The sequence below is a fragment of the Heloderma suspectum genome, chromosome 5 (genome assembly GCF_057233095.1).
Source record: "Heloderma suspectum isolate Gila_16-S chromosome 5, 16-S_ref, whole genome shotgun sequence".
NCBI lineage: Eukaryota > Metazoa > Chordata > Lepidosauria > Squamata > Helodermatidae > Heloderma > Heloderma suspectum.
The window spans coordinates 200,847,514-200,862,890 of NC_139462.1; the positions used below are offsets into that span (position 1 = coordinate 200,847,514).

General features: G+C 42.4%; 1 protein-coding gene across 1 annotated transcript in view; it reads right to left on the reverse strand.

Moving 5' to 3' along the window:
* Nucleotides 1-15,377, reverse strand: part of NEBL (nebulette) — a 273,576-nt gene that overhangs the window by 145,487 nt on the left and 112,712 nt on the right. Inside the window, exon 4 of the mRNA XM_084860475.1 lies at nucleotides 4,205-4,312. Coding sequence (XP_084716601.1) covers nucleotides 4,205-4,312 — 108 coding nt within the window. The remainder of the gene's footprint in view (nucleotides 1-4,204; nucleotides 4,313-15,377) is intronic.

The window sequence follows — 15,377 nt, forward strand, 5'->3', positions numbered from 1 at the left end:
TTAATATTTGCCCTTAATAAGGGCACGCCAAAATAAGGAACGCAAATGGCGGTCCCCATAGGAGCCGCCATTTGCATATGTGGTTTTTTTTTTTCAAAGTCACCCGTGATAGGCTACGTGACGATTTACATAGCCTATCACGGCTGACTTTGGAAATCTAGCCGTGATAGGCTACGTAAATCGTTACGTAGCCTATCATGGGTGTGTGTGTTTTTTGTTTTGTTTTTACTTTTTTTTCGCGGCTGGGTAGACGGGGCGCTCCTACCCGGCCTGAATTTTAGCCGGGCGAGGTGGGGCGCCTCCCCCCCCCTCGCCTGAACTTCAGTGGGAGAAGCAAAGCACCTCCCCCCCAACATGAAGCAAACTGCGGGACGAGGTAAGTCCCTTTCGTCCATCCCTACAGACATCCTAGAGAGTGAAGTCAAGTCGGCCTTAGGAAGCATTACTAACAACAAAGCTAGCGGAGATAACAGTATTCCAGCTGAGATCCTAAAAATGATGCTGTTAAAGTGCCGCACTCAATATGCCAACAAATTTGGAACACTCAACAATGGCCACAAGACTGGAAAAGGTCAGTTTACATTCCAATGCCAAAGAAGGGCAATGCCAAAGAGTGTTCAAACTACTGTACAATTGCACTCATTTCACATGCCAGCAAGGTGATGCTCCAAATCCTACAAGCTAGTCTTCAGCAGTATGTGAACCAACAACTACCGGAAGTACAAGCTGGGTTTCGAAAAGGCAGAGGAACTAGAGATCAAATCGCCAACATTTGCTGGATCATGGAGAAAGCAAGAGAATTCCAGAAAAAGTTTATTTCTGCTTCATTGACTACGCTAAAGCCTTTGATTGTGTGGATCACAACAAACTGTGGCAAATTCTTAAAGAGATGGGAGTACCAGACCACCTTACCTGTCTCCTGAGAAACCTGTACGAGGGTCAAGAAGCAACAGTAAGAACTGGACATGGAACAACCGATTGGTTCAAAATTGGGAAAGGAGTACGACAAGGCTGCATATTGTCGCACTGCTTATTTAACTTATACGCAGAGTACATCATGAAAAATGCCGGGTTGGATGAATCACAGGTCGGAATTAAGATTGCCGGGAGAATTATCAACAACCTCAGATACGCAGACGATACCACCCTAATGGCAGAAAGCGAAGAGGATCTCAAGAGCCTCTTGTTGAGGGTGAAAGAGGAGAGTGCAAAAGCTGGTTTGAAAGTCAACATTAAAAAAACGAAGATCATGGCATCTGGCCCCATCACTTCCTGGCATATAGAAGGGGATGAAATGGAAGCAGTGACAGATTTTATTTTCTTGGGCTCCAAGATCACCGCAGACGGTGACTGTAGCCATGAAATTAAAAGACGCTTGCTCCTTGGGAGGAAAGCTCTGGCAAACCTAGACAGCATAGTAAGAAGCAGAGACATCACCTTGCCGACAAAGGTTCATATAATCAAAGCTATGGTTTTCCCAGTAGCAACGTATGGCTGTGAGAGCTGGACTATAAGGAAGCCTGAGCGCCGAAGGATTGATGCTTTCGAACTGTGGTGCTGGAGAAGACTCTTACGAGTCCCCTGGACTGCAAGGAGGTCAAATCAGTCCATCCTAAAGGAAATCAACCCTGACTGCTCATTGGAAGGACAGATACTGAAGCTGAAGCTCAAATATTTTGGCCACCTAATGCGAAGAGAAAACCCACTGGAAAAGACCCTGATGCTGGGAAAGATTGAAGGCAAAAGGAGAAGGGGACAGCAGAGGATGAGATGGCTAGATAGCATCACTGATGCAATGAATATGGACTTGAGCACACTCCGGGAGAGAGCGCAGGACAGGAAGGCCTGGCATGCCATGGTCCATGGGGTCATGAAGAGTCGGACACGACTGAACAACAACAAATTATATACTTTGTACATCGTCCAGAGTGGCTGGGTGACCAGCCAGATGGGTGATTAATAAATAAAATAAATCAATTCCTAACCATTGGCCATGCTGACGGGGGCTGATGGGAGTTCAAGACTGACACATCTGGAGGGCACCAGATTGAAAGGTTGCTATGGTCTGTACTTGTACAATGCTCTTATCTCTCACCCTTCCTATTCCTTTCTGTTCCAAACTATCTCTCACAAGAATCTTTCACAGAAAATGAAGAAAGTAGAAGCAATCCTAGTAATGAATAAGAAGAGTTCCTCTTCTATGAAAATTTCAATTTGATTATATAGACTTTTAGAGGGATCACAGACTGTAACTCCATTCACTTACGTTATTGCCTGATTCCAGATAAAACTTCTCAAAATGTATTCTGGAAAGTTTATTAAAATATAGGTAACATTTAAATGAAGACCATTAAAAAAAGCAAGTGTACTTAACAAGACAGCTTTTTTTGCAGAACCAAGCTTTCATAGAATTATGGGGAGAACTTTGTTATGGGGTAGCATACAAATGTCATAAACAAATAGCATACAGTGGTATGCAACATTAATAAAAATTAATAACTTAAAATCCTCCTTCTTCTCACTTTCAGAAGTACTCCTGTAGGCAGATATGAATTCTGGAGCACAAAAAGCATGTGAACTACATGGCAGAGGTCTTGTATTATGCTCCTGGTTAGACTGGGGAACATCCAGCCCTCCACATATTGTTGGTCTACAACTCTCATCAGCCCTAGCTAGCATAGCTAATGGTGAGAGATGATTGGAGTTGCAGTCCAACAATATCTGGAGTATCACACATTCCCCATCCCTGGTATAAAAGCTCTGTTAGTTGCAATGATATATGATTTATTTGCTATAGCAACCAATTAGCATGCACTCTTGTTTGGGAAACTTGATTTAAATCAATTATTTAAAATCAGCCCTTTTTCTTGGTAACTGCAATCACAATTTAAATCAATCCACCCTGGTTGCCTGGTATATCTAAAGATAGCTATGATAAGCATTATTTAAAATATAAACTTCCATTTCTTAATCCAATATTATCTTCAGGGTTTGCTTGTGTTTTCAATAAATCCTTCAAAATACAAAGACTATCTCCATATAAAAGGAAGGCAAAATTTACTTCATATCCCGCTATGGAAACATACTTCCTTATACCCAAGAAGGATGTACAATGAGAAATACAATGTGTCTTACCTTATAAGAACATGGGTGAGCTTTCACCAAGTCTACAGGCAACAGACAAGCTGAAAAAGGAAGGACAACCTCGACCTCATAGAAGAAACTTCTTTAATGGAGCAGTGCAGATGGTTGATTAAAAGTGCTTAAGAAATGAAATATTTGTCCCATGGTATAAAAATATATTCATTTGTATTTTGCTCTAAACACCATCTTTTAATAATTGAGGGCTATCCACAATGCAACCAAGTGAAACTCAAAAGTATTGTAGAATGGGTGGGGAGAAAGCAGATCAGGATATACAGGTAGATCTCTGGGTGATTTAGAGTAGATCAGCAAGAACTTCCAGCTCACAATGATTTAACAACAGTAAAAACAAAATAACTTTTTCCCTCCTAAATTAGGCTGCTAAAATCAAGAAAGCTTGGTGGAAAATATATGTAAGATGTGTGTGTGAGCTCCAGTTCTGGAACTGACCACTGGACTATGTCTAGCTTCTTGACCCACTATTTTACACCTAACTCCAGCTGGTAGACCCCCATGTTCTACTGAAAAATGAAGTAGATCCTGCAACCCTGAAATCTGTTGTCAAAACGTGTAATGGCAAATAGAAGCAAAATATAAGGGCCACTACTTAATGTGAGCTCTTCCATAATCATAAAACTGCCTACACGTGGTTCTTGGAATCCAAACCAATGTTTCTTGTTAGTAAGGTAATTCTGCATGATGAAGTTATCTGGAAAATTGTTTTGCAATTTCTATCCTGCCTAATTCATAATAAATATTTATGGAATTAATTTTTAAAATGAAACTTAGCAGAAATATTTTTATTCTCAAGAAATGATTTTTTAAAGCATGTGTATGTTCTAATAGCAAGTCCACCGCTGTTAGTTTGGAGAGGGGAAACACACACTACCAATGTGCTTCTTAAGCAGAACAAAGCTTGGCGCTCAAGCACACACACAAAAGCATCAAATAATCCAATTTCTGCACTCAAACAGACTCAAGTCCGAAAACAATCACCCAGCTCCATCCATGCCTTTTCATTTGTGTACCATTTTTCTGATCTACTATCATTGTTGCATACATTACTGATTTGCTCCTGAGTCCTTTTCAGTCTTTGCAATTCTGGTGTGTCAGTTACAATGCTGAAACCTCTTCCTTTGCTTTCTTCAAAGTCTCGTTTGTACTTGACCTATCAAATAGAAAATGAAGAAGTTATATTCTCTATGTTCTGTGCCACCAGATAAATGTCTGTTAAGTAAACACCACTTATAACTGGAAACACTTTTATTCAACAAAACAGTTATTCAGCATGCATTTTTCACCTTTCAGAGCTGGTTGGCATCTAGCATCATCATGAAGGAAAGGTAAAATACTCAACCACAATTGTCCTTACCACCTGCATGCCACAAAATTAATTTAAACATCTCAGACTGATCACAGTTGTAATGTTGGGTCCAGGAAAGGCAGCTCAAGCCATTTATGTTTTACTAGATATGCTGGGAAAGCACAGTGTTTACCTCCTGTGATCCTCCCAAAGATGCCAGATTGCAACTCGGATTGGTCTAAGTCAATATCATGCATCTACACCTCCGTTTGTGCCCACCAGGTGCCCTCCAGATAAATGTGATTTTTCAATTTATTTATTTTTTATCATGTGGCTGATTTTTTAATTATGCAGTACTTCAGAATGAAATACTAGCCTCCAGCTGCCTAACCCCTGAATGTCTTTGGGTCCCATGTGAACCCAGAGAAATTCTTAGGAAGTAAAGTTCGCAAGTGACTGGAGGCCAATGCTTTGCTTTGAGGAGCTCCAGGCCACCCAGAAAAAAATAGAAAGGGGGCAGACATCATTGCTACTGTCTGACAAAGAGGGATGGCAGTGGGGAAACTGGGGGAGAGCTGTGGGTGATACACTGGGAGGAGGAAGTGGGGAGTCCAGGACTGGGCTGGAGGTGACCTGATGGGAGTGGAAAAGGAAATGGAGAGACCTGAGATGGCGAGGGCTGGGGGCGAGCTGACACAGAGGAAGAGGAAGGAGGGAGATCAGGCTTGGGGTGGGGAGGGCTGCAGAGACCAATGGGAGGGGTTAGGGAAGGCTGCAGGGCAATGCAATGTGAGATGGGATAAATCAGGGAACGTGTAGCGTGTTGCTTGTGCGTGTGAGAGAGAAAGAGAGACAGAGAGTTTTGTGGAGTGATCCTGAAAAAGAGAAATGAGTGACTAGGGTGAGTGGATCTAGTGCGTTTGGGGGTATGGAGGGAGTTTTGAGAGGCTCATCCTAAAGGAGAGAGATAACTGTAGGATCAAAGGAGTGGGTTTGGGTCTGAGGACTCAGACCCCATCTCTGCCTTGTATTCAGGCTTTGAGGCAAATTCCTTATCTTTTAGCCTCACCAGTTTGCCTTTCTATGAAATGGGTGTTTTGTGGCTGGCCATGCCCACCATGGCAGCCATTGTGTGACAGTGCCTATAACACTATCTCAACATTCCAACTATTCCCACTACCCTAAAAGGTTGGAGAGGCCTGATCTATGTGGACATTGTTCTACATAAGAATCTAACTGAAATCAATAGGACTTGCTTCCATATATATTCATGATCATTGTTTCCAGGGGTTAAAACCATGATTTAGTTAATTGCCACTGTAACTGCTGCATGCCAAATGCAACTCTTATAAAGTGCCAGAAATAATGGAAATATTTCCGAATTTAAAAGGAAAAGAAAGGAAAGGAAAAGGAAAGGGGATTTGTTTCAGATAACCAACTATGGTTTCTTGCATATACAAAGCTATTTCATCATATAAAACATCCTTTGGGAAGAGTTTGTAAAGCTGAAAAGTTTACACTCTTTCACGAACAGAAGACAGACTAGTAAAAGATGGCACCTTCCCACAATAAAGCACTTTTATATTTAAAACAGAATACTATAGTATTTGATGAATAACCAGAAACAAGAAGTAAAAACAGTATTAAGAACAATAAACCAGTTCAAGGAGATTTTGCAATAAACCTGAAAGCAAAACATTAGAAGAAATTAGGTATCCAGAATGAAAATGATAGGTAGCATAGACAACCAATACTCTTTGATTGCTAAATCTGATATGCACTTTGAATGTTCCTTCCATAACAAAATTAAATGCAACATGAAAGTAATGTTGTACTGGCTTCTTTAGTGCTGTGCGATCTCAATGGTGGCTGTTTTACAAAGCCTCCATATATTGACTCAGACCATTGGTCCGTCTAGTTGGGCATCATCTGAGAGTTGGGGACCGCTTAACTCCTCTTCTGGAATCCATGGGGGAGGGGCAACCCTGCCCCCACTGCCACTGAAATTAATGCCACAGCAAAAAAAACCAGTGATTTTGCTTGAAAACAAGGTGTGCAGGGACTGCATGCCTTGTTTGGAAGCAGCACTATCAGGAAGTTTCTGGGGGTATAATTCTGCTTCCAAACGAGGTGCACACTCCCAGTTTACCATCTTTTCCAGTTAACGTTCTGCTTCTCTTCCTGTTGCCACTGCAGCAGCAAATGCGACAGCAGCAGGAGGCAGTGGGGGCTGTAAAAAAAGGCCAGAGGGGTGCATGCAGCCCACTGGTCTTGTGTTTCCCACTCCTGGTCTGGACTGACTGGTAACACCTTTCCGAGATTTCAGGCAGGAGACCTTCCCAGCCCACTGGAGGCTGTGGCTCCAATGTCAGTGGGGCAGTGAATCCACTCTGGGTTTCAGTCAGAACCAGTCAGAACTCTAAAGGAGCTACCCAAGGTGTGAAGCATAGCTCCTTTAGAGTTCTGACTGAAATCCAGAGCAGATTCACAGCCCCACTGACAACGGAGCCACCAGCCTCCACTGTCCTATGTGGAGAAATTCCAGAGACTGATCCTGAGACTTCCTGCATGCAAAACATATGCTCTACCACTGAGCTATGGCCTCTTTTTTCAAGGATTTTAGTCCTCAGTCTTTCTTCCCCCTCTGCATTCATCGTTCTTGAAGTGTGGCAGCCATTTGTTTTTGCCCTAACACTCATCACTAAGCCAACTGTCTAAGTAGTCTTTAAAATTATACACAGAAATCACTTCTAAATACAATTCTGGTACCCATTCTGCCACCCAAATTAAAAAACTCTACCCCAAAATATTGCAGCCTTTTGTTTCTCCACATGCTCGTGGTAGGGATTTAACAAAATATATGCTCTCAGCACTAAGTAAACTGATTATTCTAAAAACCTAGAGCTGTCACAGTAATTACAGAGGATAAAATGATGGAATAACACCAACTGGTAAAAAAACTGAGTGGTTACGTATCATGTAGTTAACTGGGCAGTTCTCCCTGTAAATGCTCCCATGACCATCTGCAAGGGTTTGGTTTGAAAAAGGTGAAGAAGAGGCTGCAAGAAAGATTCTAGAATTAAAAACATACTAGTTAAGCAATACACTCAAAGTCTTTAAATACAGAAGCAACAGTACTTATAAAGCTCAGTGGCAGTATGGCATAGCCTTATTTTGCTATGTTTGGGAAACAACTATGACCAATAAATTTAAAAAAGGATGACAAAGGTAGATACAATTAAAGCCTACTGGGGAAGCACACACAAAGGGGCAGGATAAGAAATCCTAAAGATACAGAATAACACTTTTTCTTGGTTATTTTCAACCATATCAATATAAAAAGATAACTTCCAACCTCAAGGCTTTGAACTTAATATACTCACACTGCACTTTTCTCATTTGGACATAATGGTAACTAATTCAGGCTATGGTGCCTGAGCCCAAAGCTTGTTACATGCACAAGCTTTGGGCTTGGGCACTCCCACTTCCCCTTCTCCTGTGCTGCATGGAAGAGATCAAGATGTGTTCTCTTCAGTTTTCAGTTAATTGTGGTTCACTGTTATGTCCAAACCCAGAACTGTGGTTAATCTATGGCTTAGGAAAACAAGCCAGGATCATAAACCATGATTTGAAATTGGCTTTGTTTCCCTAAACCAGGGTTGAACAGAAGGTAGATTGGGATGTACTAGTAGATTGCTGAATGATTTACAGTAGATTGGCAAATGTTTCTGATTTCAAATTTTTTAACAAAAGCAACAAAAAATTTCTTCAATCTTTAAACCCACCCGCCCCCAATTAATGTGTTAGAATCCCTGATCTGCAGTAGCTCAGATGTAGATTTGTACTTGTATATAAAAGTTATCCCAGTGTTTGATTCATGGGTGGAATAGATAACTGGCTCCTCCCCCTAAGCCACCATATTGCACCTGGCTCTCCCCTCACCACTATTTTGTAGTTGGCTCTGGTTGGTGGATCTTGGGGTTCTCCCACAAGCCCCAAATCTGCTCACTCTCATCCGAATCCATAGATATGACTAACTACACTTTGTCCAGGTTCAGATATATGGAGGAACTAGGGATGGTGGAGAATTCCGCCACGGATTTCAGTGAGGCCGAATGCACTGGCATTCAGCCCCCCGAAACCCATGGCGGAACAGCCTCCCACCCCCCACCCCCCCCGCGGATTCCCTCCCAGGACGAAGCTTACCTGGGACAGATGTTCTGGTGGCGGCGGCTCCGACGCAGCTCCGGCGGCAGCAGCTGGTCTTTCGACCGGCTGCCACAGCCGCCATTTGCATCTGCTGCTTGCCGTGATAGGCTACGTAAGTATTTACGTAGCCTATCACGGCAAGCAAAACAAAAACAAAAAAACAACCAGCGTACGCAAATGGCGGCGGCTACAGCAGCCACCATTTGCGTTCCCTTTTTTTCGCTGTTTTAGCCTACATAAATATTTACGTAAGCTATTACGGCGAAAAAAGGGAACGCAAATAGCATAGTGGGCGCTATTTGCGTTCCTTTTTTTCGCCGTAATAGCTTACATAAATATTTACGTAGGCTAAAACAGCGGGGGGGGAAAGGAACACAAATGGCGCCCACTATGCTATTTGCGTTCCCCTTTTTTTCGCCGTAATAGCCTACATAAATATTTACGTAGGATAAAACGGCGAAAAATAGGGAACGCAAATGGCGGCCGCCGTAGCCGCCGTAGCCGCCACCATTTGCGTACACTGTTTTTTTTGGGGGGGGCTGCCGTGATAGGCTACGTAAATATTTACATAGCCTATCATGGCAGCTTGGCTGGACACAAATGGTGGCCGCTACGGCGGCCGCCATTTGCGTCTGCAGCAGCCCGTCCGCGGCCAGAACTCCGGCTGCGGATGGCCCTGGCTGGCTGCTCCATGGAACCGCCACAGAGCGGAGCCGGCCGGGCAGGATTCCGGGGAGGAGGACCGGATCACCTCCCCCCCCATCGAGGATTCCGGGGGGAGGGACGAAGTGCCTCCCCCCCCACCGCGAATCACATCCGCAAAAAGGTAAGTGACTTTCATACATCCCTAGGAGGAACACAGTTAACTGAAAACAGAAACAAAAGCTTCCATTCTCCTCCTCACAGCTGCACCTGAAAGAGGAGGAGCGGGGGCCATATGAGCCCAAATCTCATTCACATAATGTTAGACCATAGTTTAGCATTACATCTGAATGCAGCCACCAGGAACTAAGGGGGAGTTGCATCCAAATCTGCCTGCCATACATCCATACACACAATCTTTCTTTCTTTCTTTCTTTCTTTCTTTCATTCATTCATTCATTCATTCATTTATTGCATTTATATCCTGCCTTTTTTCCTCTTGCAAGAAAGGAACCCAAGTCGGCTTACATTATCCTCCTCCTCTCCATTTTATCCTCACTACACCAACCCTGTGAGGTAGGTTGGGCTGAAAGACTGTGACAGGCCCAAAGTCACCCAGTGAGCTTCCATGGCCGAGTGGGGACTTGAACCCTGATCTCCCGACTCCCAGTCCAACACTCTTGCCACTACACCATGCTTTAGATCTTTATCACATCATATCCTGTAGGACTGACAAAGCAATCCTAAGCATGTTTATTTATTCACTAGAAAATATGTTTAGGATTACAGCCTAAGGCAATCAATAATACCAATGGGGAAAAAACTGTACTTCTTTAGTTTCAGCAAAGAAGAAATAGGGTACACCATTGTTTTGCTCTAGTTTGGTTGTAATCTTATGTTTTGTTAAGTCATTTTGTTAAGGGTAACAAAAAAAGTAACACTTATTCATGCAACTGAATGCAAAAGGTAGGGAAAGGGTAGGAGAACTATTTTGTTCAACAAAATAAAGTTTCAGTAAAAATGTGAAATACATCAGTAGATACATATATAGGCATGCATGTATATTCATAGCATCAGTTCCTGGGTGGACACAGACAAAAGTTCATAAAGGAAATGAAAAGGTCTAACAGTAAAGATTCTGATATTAAGAACACAGAGTTTCTTAACTAAAAGGAAAGATTCAGGAAGGCAATATAAAGTGATGGATAAGTTCAGGTTTTCAAACTTCCCACTTTCTCCTCATTCCAGTGTTATTCTGGATCCTCTATTTACAAACAGCTTGACTTTTATCAGTTCTCCCTCTCTATTCTCACAAACTTCTATGGATGGGGGAGAACACATTTGGCACTAGTTACAGACCAGGTGGTATCACTTTCTGTCAACCATCTGGTCTCAGTTTGCTTTTGGTTAGGAGCACCAGTAGCAAATCACAAAGAAATTGCTATTAATTTTTTTTTTTAAGACAGCAAAATGAAAATGCCGGCACTAAAAAAAAGGGTGCGGGGAATAGAGCCTGAGAGGGGTGACAAGACAGAAGATGTTCCTGTTTAAAATAGTGGTAATACTGAAGCAGAAAAAAATCTGGGTTTGGTATTGTATTATAAATATAAAGGACTTTTCACAAGTGACTGGTTTGATTTCTGAATATTATTTATGCAATAGAGAAAGCAGAAAGGGACCAAATTTAAATCAAATGTTCATTCTAAGCAAAGTGGATTTCTTCACATTGAGAAATTCAGAAATTTCTTTTTGATAAATGTGAAACACCCAAAAACAACACTACTTATTCCGTCTCAGAGAAGGAAGCTGAGAAAACATCACAGTAATCACTATCAGACTTTTAATTAATGAATTTAGCACACAATAACATATTGCTGCAAATACTAGGTCACAGCATATGTTTTCATCTAAAATAGCCTGCTTATGGCAGTGCACAATATTGTTCACATTCAAACCTTGAATTCAGCTGTCCTAGGTGTGGGAAGTTAAAAAAATGAACAGATTGAGCACAATGTTATTTTTAAATACTTGTGAGGCAAATTTGATTTCAGCTGCTCTTTACTTCAGTGACATGTTCAGAACTTCCTTTTTCCATCACACATGTGCACACACACACACACTGTGTGTGTGTATATTTTACAGAGAGATGTTCTGCACAAGACATTTGTTGTCCTTACTCACGGTTGTTTACAGGCTCTTTAGACAATGTCATGATCCTACAGTTTTGCTTCTATTTTTTCAGAGCACTTTCCCGGGTTTTTTTAGAACAGGGAAAATGGGGCATTATTTCTGACCATGCTGTTTCTCTTTGTGTATTTGAGCTACTCTGCTATAGCACAGCTCCACCTAGAGGGTGTGTATTGGAAAAGCAGAAAAGGAAAAGCTCTTTGTGTAGAGCTTGGATCTCAATTCTGCAACACAACTAAAAGTAAATACAGCGAATTAGCAGCCTCATGTAGAAAAGCACACAGACAAGTGGGAGTGCTGCTGTTCAGGATTTCAGGCAGTCTATTCCATTCCGCCTCCCTCCACCAGTTTTCAATTTCCCCCCAAACAGTCAGCCAGCATTCCATGCCCACGGATCGTGCTCAGTCCTCACTGGGCTGTTTTGGGGGGTTCTTCTCATTTAGGGTTTTTTCCTCTGGTTATGTATTCTGGGGGGGGGGGCACTGTGGGTTAGTTATTGTTTTGAACCCTGGCAGCTCCTGTAGAGTTGGGAGTAGCAGCAGTGGGTAGAGCTTCTGCTAAGTTCAGCAGTTCTGTGTGTGATAAATAAAGGACAGTTGTTTTTGAGGCCTGCTGAGTCGTACAGTCATTCCCTCTACATATGTATACAACAATTTGTGGCGACGAGGATGGTATACTGAGAGCTACACAGGCAGCAAGGACTGTGAATCCAATGAATACAGCTAATGAATACAGGTAAGCAGTCAGCTAGACCCACTTAAGAACTTGAGCAACTCCTGTGTTTGTTTGTTTTTAAAGAGAATTAAAATCAAAATGGCTGCTTTGGGACATATTGAAGAGTTTGATGTTAGTCAACCTGCTTCCTGGGATTCTTATGCAGAACGGCTTTCATTCTACCTGGAAGCAAGTAAGATAGTTAATGCTGAAAAAAAGCGAGCTGTGCTCTTAACTGTTTGTGGGCCACAGACATTTGCCATAATAAGATCCCTCACTGCCCCTGCCTCACCCAAAACTAAAACATTTGATGAACATTTGAAGACATAGGATTATTGAAGATACACTTCCCACCAAATCCTTCAGTTATTGTGCAGAGATTTAAATTTCACACTCGAATGCAGCAACCTGGAGAGGGCATTGCCGCTTACATTGCAGAACTGCATCACCTTTCTCAACGTTGCAACCTTGGAGATTTTCTAGAGGATATGTTGAAGGATCACCTTGTCTGTGAAGTTTATGATGAAGCCTCCTATCCAAGCCAAACTTGACATATGCAGTGGCTCAAGAAAAGGCATTAGCCAGTGAGACTGCATCACTATATGTCACAGAACTCAAGAGAGATGCAGTTGATGTAAATGCCATCTGGAGCAAGCAGACAGAATTCTGGGCAGCAAGGTCAACAGAACACAAGAAATGCACCCTCCATAAAATCTGCAGATAGGCCCTGGCTTACCTTTTCCTGCTCAGGGTGTGGAGAACCACATCAGCGCTCTCAGTGCAGATTCAAGGATGCTGAGTGCAGATTTTGCAAGAAGAATGATCACCTTGAGCGGGTTTGCCATTCAAAATCTGGCAGTGCAAGGCCAGGGAACTATAGCAAAGAGTCACTCCACCTAGCATCTCATGGGGTTGATTATCCACAGGGTGATGAAACTCAACAGCTATATGACATTCAGAAGGTCTGTGGCAAGGAACTTTGATTCTGTGTTGTATGCAACAGTATTAATCAATGGCCAGATGTGCAAAATGGAAGTGGATTTGGGGTCTGGGGTATCCCTAATGAACAGACACACCTTTAAGAACATATTTTCTGGGACCCTTGCTCCAAAGTTGTCAAGTCCATCATGCATTCTGTCTGATTACATTGCAAAGAAGGTCAATATCGTGGGATTCTGCACTGTAGATGTACAGTATGGCTCTTTCCAGGGGAAGCTTCCATTTATAATTGTGGAGAGGCAGAGGAGAAACCTCTTGGGAAGAAACTGGTTCTCATCAATAGGGATTAGCCTTCAAGGAATTCATGCTCTTACTACAGGTGGGCTTGCAGCAATTGTAAATAAATTTCCAAGGGTATTTTCTGAAAAATTGGGAGAATACAAAGGGAAGCCAGTGTCACTCCATCTCGATGCATCTATTGCATCAATTTGCATGAAAGTGAGAAACATGCCTTTTGCATTGTGAGAAAAAATTGAAGAAGAGCTTGAGCATCTCATCAAGCAAGGTGCCCTAGAACCAGTTACACAGACCCAGTGGGCTATGCCCATTGTGCCGGTATTAAAGCCTAATGGGAAGGTGAGACTGTGTGGGGATTACAAGTGCATTGTTAGTAAGGCACTTAAGCAGCATCCATACCCAGTGCCTGCTGTCAATCAGCTCCTCACTGATCTTGGTGGAGGGAAGGTCTTTCCAAAACTTGATCTGGCCCAAGCCTAAAAACAGTTGGTCGGTGATGATGCTACAGCAGATGCCCAAACAATAATCACTTATTGAAGGGCATTCTGAGTAAAGCATCTGCAATTCGGAATTTCTGCAGCCCCTGGACTATTCCAACAATTCATAGAAACCCTACTTTCTGGAATTCCAGGTGTTGTACCATATTTTGACAATTTTCTGCTCATGGGATCATCAGAGGAAGAATTTGCTGAACAACTTCAACTCCTACATTATTTTGACACATCTGGCATTCATGTAAAAAAGGAGAAATGTGAAATTGGAACCTCCAGCATTACATTTTTGGACTGCTTCTGACATTCACCTCTGACGAAAAATTACATGCAATTTATGATGCACCCGCTCCAAAAACAAAGCAGGAACTTCAAGCCTTCTTGGGACTTCTCAATTTCTATTATGTGTTTCTTCCACAAAAGCCTATCATTGCTGAGCCACTGCATCGCTTCCTGGGAAAAGCAGTTCCATGGAAATGGAACAGCCAGCATGAGAATGCTTCCCAGAATGTCAAACACTTGTTGAGTTCAAATTCTGTGCTTATACTTTATGATTTTAAAAAACTGCTAATCCTTACTACTGATGCGTCTTCTTATGGGGTTGGTGCTGTTGTAAGCCATAAATTTCCAGATGGTACAGAGGCATCAATAGCTTATTATTCAAGGACTATGTCATCCACTGAAAGGAATTTTGCACAAATTGATAGAGAAGCCTTGGCTGTTATTGCAGGAGTCAAAAAGTTCCACAACTATCTCTATGGCCATGCTTTTGAAATGCGCATGGACCACAAACCTCTTTTAGGAATCTCCTCTCCTGGTAAACCTACTCCCTGCACACTATCACCTCGCATGCAGTGTGGAGGATTCTGCTCAATGCTTATGATATTATACTTGTTTACAAACCAGGAAAGGCAATAGCTAATGCCGATGGATTGAGTCAGGTACCATTTCAAATTCCAGATTTTATAGTACCTCCTCCACTGGAAGTCTTGATGCTAGAAGCCCTTCCTGACCCACCTCTGCAGGTTGATCAAATTGCTAGGCTGACTGCTCAAGATCCTATACTGTCTCATGTTTTAAACTGGGTATGGAGGGGGTGGCTGGATGAGGAACCGCCAGAGGAATTTAAGCCATTCAAATGCCGTCAGCATGAGATGTCTGCCCATAAGGGATGTCTGCTATGGAGAAACCGTGTTGTTATTCCAGATAAGGGTCATCAAACCATCTTGACCACACTGCATGCAGCTCATCCAGGAATCATTTGTATGAAAGTACTGGCCAGAAGCTATGTCTGGTGGCCAGGTATTGACTCAGATATTGAAAAAACTGTAAATGTGTGCAGTACTTGTCAAGCCACTAGGCACAATTCACCAAGATCACCTATCTTTCCATGGGAAGTGACCAAGAAGCCTTGGTCAAGAATCCATATTGATTTTTCAGGACCATTTCAA